Source organism: Trachurus trachurus, assembly GCF_905171665.1.
Source record: "Trachurus trachurus genome assembly, chromosome: 22".
Taxonomy (NCBI): domain Eukaryota; kingdom Metazoa; phylum Chordata; class Actinopteri; order Carangiformes; family Carangidae; genus Trachurus; species Trachurus trachurus.
This window is the reverse complement of record NC_139907.1, coordinates 21425605-21429489: the sequence shown is the minus strand read 5'-3', so window position 1 is coordinate 21429489 and position 3885 is coordinate 21425605. Positions and strand designations below refer to the sequence as shown.

The window sequence follows — 3885 nt, the reverse complement described above, 5'->3', positions numbered from 1 at the left end:
AGCATTCATCTTTATGCACCGTGCGCTGCTGCGCTCGTCTTAAGGCGTTTACATGCTCAACAAATGCATGCTGCGTTTAGGGCTCATGCACTTTGCATTGTAAGAATTTGATCGATAAAGCAACGCGGAAAGGGTAAAAAAAATAAAAAATAAAATAAATAAACGGGGGGCTGTAAGTTATTCAGAGTACAACAACGGTGTGAAATATAAGGCTGCATTCTGTGGGGATTTACAGGCAGACAATGCACCTTTTAATGCTTCACTGACTCGCCCTGCTTGTGGAGATTTGGGCTGAAGAATTGTTGCTACTGCTGCTGCTGCTGCTGCTGCTGCTGCTTTCCAAAATGCAGCAAAGAGTTGAAATCAGCTAAAATCCCCATTGTTTTTTATCCTGCCTCATAAAAATGCTGTATTTCTCGTAGACCTTATAGTAACAGGTGATTTTCCTCACTGCCAGACGCATGATTAATTTCTAATGCATCCAAACTTTTTTTTAAATTAATGATAAAATGCCTTGTGTTTGTGATAAATGTCTCTGAGAACTTTACAACATAACATTTTGACAGTGTTTCTCCCGTTTCTTGCCGCAGTGCACGGTCTATCCGCAAGCTCTCAGGACTCGGCCAAGTCCCCGGAGCCGTCCGCGGACGACGAATCGCCGGACAACGACAAGGAAACTTCCAGCAGCGGCGGCAGCGACTCCGGTAAGAAGCGGAAAAGGAGGGTGCTGTTCTCCAAGGCGCAGACGTACGAGCTGGAGCGCCGCTTCAGGCAGCAGAGGTACCTGTCCGCCCCGGAGAGGGAGCACCTGGCCAGCCTGATCCGCCTCACCCCGACCCAAGTGAAGATCTGGTTCCAGAACCATCGGTATAAGATGAAGAGAGCCCGGGCCGAGAAAGGTATGGAAGTGACCCATCTCCCTTCTCCCAGGCGGGTGGCCGTGCCCGTCTTAGTCAGGGATGGAAAGCCTTGTCACACTCTTAAAGCTCAGGACTTGGCGGCCACTTTTCAGGCCGGGATCCCCTTCTCGGCTTACAGTGCCCAGTCACTCCAACACATGCAGTATAACGCGCAGTACAGCGCCGCGGCCACGCCACAGTTCCCCACAGCACATCATTTGGTGCAAACGCAACAGTGGACTTGGTGAGAGAAATTATAGAGACTTGTCTTGGAGGCACGATAGGGAGTTTCACCACAAAGCAAAGAAAAAAAAATAAAACACAAAAAACAAAAGACTTTTCATTTTTGCAGCTTGACTCATATATATACTACCATTTTTATTCGGGGCTCATGTGTGCGCCGTGTTTACATGTTTTCGTTAAGAGAACTGGGTCCAAACCTATCCCTTATAGATTTTATTAAGAATGTCAATGCTCTTCTTGTGAATTTTTTTGTAAAGTATGTTGTGTGTTGGTTGTAGAGATGTTTTCCTCTCTTTTCTTTTGTCCCTTCGTGTTATTATCAGCACGTACGAACCACTTTATAATTATAGAAATTTTAATTTCTTGCTTCTTTTATGGACCGAAAAAATATTTATGGCCATGAATAAACACTGGCAACTTTTCAGCTATTTTCCCTTTTGTTTTTATTTCCTGTAAATATTTTGTGGCAAATGTTTGGAGTAAAAAAAAGAAAAAGAAAAAAAAAACATAGAGAACTTCCGGGAGCGTTCAGCTGAAGATCGGCCTATACACACATACATATATATATATTTCCAAATTGAAAAGAAAGAAAAATGAGGGAGTGTTTTTTTTTCTTTTTTCTTTTTTTTTCTTTTTCTTTTTTTGGCTAAACATTATTACTGCCGTGTCAGATCACATATGTAAATAACAGTGCAGCCTCGCGGTGATGGCTACATATCCTAAAATTTTTTATAAGGATTTTTAAATAAAATGCTGTGTTTCTGAAAGAGGGTTTGATTTATCCAAGTGTCCTATTCGATCTGCTCATCTCTGAAAAGACATCGCTTAACACCAGGCTGAAAAGGCGAGGAGACAAACACTAGATTGTGGCAAAGAATGGAGTCTGACTATGGGAATAAATCTCCAGCGCACTTCACCCCTTTCTGTTTAGGCAAATTTAATCCCGGGAATATTTTTCTCTGAATCGGAACACCTCACTAATAAAGAGTCTAAAGTCACTTGTGAAATGGGACTAAAATCCACTTACTTAATATAAGAGGGCTTCTCCACACAAGAAGCTTTTGAGTCAAAAGCTCTCCGTTTTGTCAGCATCCCCAACCACTCCCGGCCTTGGGTGTAGAGTGGAAGACTGTGATGGGGAGGGAGAAAAAAATCGTTTAATGCAATAAATGTTTTGTTATCTTGTTACACCGCTAAACTGCAAATAGAGCAGGAATAATCAATGACTCACCAGCAGCCCTCTTTGTTTAACCACGGACAACTATCAGCTAAACTGCGCACGGCTCACATGGGGCTTTAACCGCCTAATAAAGTTAGCCTATATATTTCATATCATCATGTAACGTGTTAGCAATGATGGCCCGTATTAAAAGGCACTTTGCTCCATTAGACACCATGTTCCTTAAGATGGAACCAAAACAAGCACAATTGGCTCCCCAGTGAACCGCAGAGCGCACTGCGGATTATCAGACTCCAGTCAATATCTTGGGTAAATATGATAACCCAGTAGAAAAATCTATGCATTTCTGTTTGTCCCGGGACAAAAATCTGACAACAGATGTTCGAGTCGCCCCTATCATCACTGAACAAACAGCTAAATTGGCCAGATTTGCTAACTATTTACAGAATTGAGTCTCAAGGGGGCTACTGCTTTTGTGGGGCGACACAGACTCAATTTGTCCCTGACACAAAGGTTTTGTGTTTCACCACTGGTTGAGCTTGTAGGTCAAATAAATCAGCAACTTGCTCGTAGCTTTCTTTTTTCTTTATCTTTTTTTAGAAGACAAAGAGAGAGGAAATGAGAAATAAGTAGCGTTGTTTCCAGCCTGACAATGATCGCTTATAGCACTGTTATTATGGGAGCGTGATGTGGGGGAGAAATATGATATGATCCGCAGTGCGCGTTATGGAAATTATAAAGCGAACTGATAAATGGCTGTGATAAAGAGCTGGCTCTCTGTGTGGCTGGGTTTTTTATAACTGAACTCTGGCTGATTTCTCTCAAATCAATCTCAAACTCTACTTGGCTTGGAACAATAATAATTTAAAGAAAACTCCTAAAAAGAAAACTGTAGTCTTCTGTGTGTGCGTGTATGTGAGTGTGTGTGTCTGTGTGTCCTCTCAGATGGGGCGGTTTTCTGACTCCATCATTGCATAATACAGTACACGAATACAACACAGACAAAAGCCCAGGCCTGGCTTTTGCAGGATGTTAGAGGCGTGCATGTTAACGAGCAGCAGTAAGGGTGCAGACAGTGGAGATAGAGAGACTGACAGAGTTTCTTGGTGCTGTTCAGAGTCAGGGAGATGTATCCTTGGGCTTTTTGTCCTGCCTGTCACTTGGTGCCATTGTGATCTTTGCTGCACACGTTGTATCCCATATGGGCAGCTGGGCTCGGACAAGGAGAAAAGGATCTCTCACAAACCCCAATTTGTATCACGCTTTCAAATAAAGCATTGTTGTCTCTCAAAGAAAAACGAATTAAAAATTCGTGCTATATCTATTCTGGTCAAAAAAAGAAGCCCCATTCACAGATAACAGGGAGTCCTTCTTCCTTGATAGAGCTATGCCAACAACAGCCCTCTCATTTCTCTTTTCCCTCTATCCCACCATTCTCCAAAGTGAAAGGCTGATTATTGTCTGTCCCAAAAAGTGGCTCGTCACAGCGCAAAAACTATTTTTAATTCCAGACAGTGTTCTTCCTTGTTTGCTTTGAGTCCCACTGGAAATGGCGTGGGCCTG

At 42.8% G+C, this 3885-nt stretch overlaps 1 protein-coding gene across 2 annotated transcripts in view; it reads left to right on the top strand.

The window, feature by feature from the left end:
- nkx2.2a (NK2 homeobox 2a) overlaps nt 1–1147 on the top strand; it is a gene marked incomplete at both ends in the record, with an annotated part of 12142 nt that extends 10995 nt beyond the window's left edge. Inside the window, one exon of one of the 2 annotated variants that reach the window (XM_083998660.1) lies at nt 567–1147. In XM_083998660.1, coding sequence (XP_083854786.1) covers nt 567–1147 — 581 coding nt within the window. The remainder of the gene's footprint in view (nt 1–566) is intronic. The other variant, XM_083998661.1, reaches the window with a different exon arrangement.
- Nucleotides 1148–3885: the final 2738 nt, after the last annotated feature.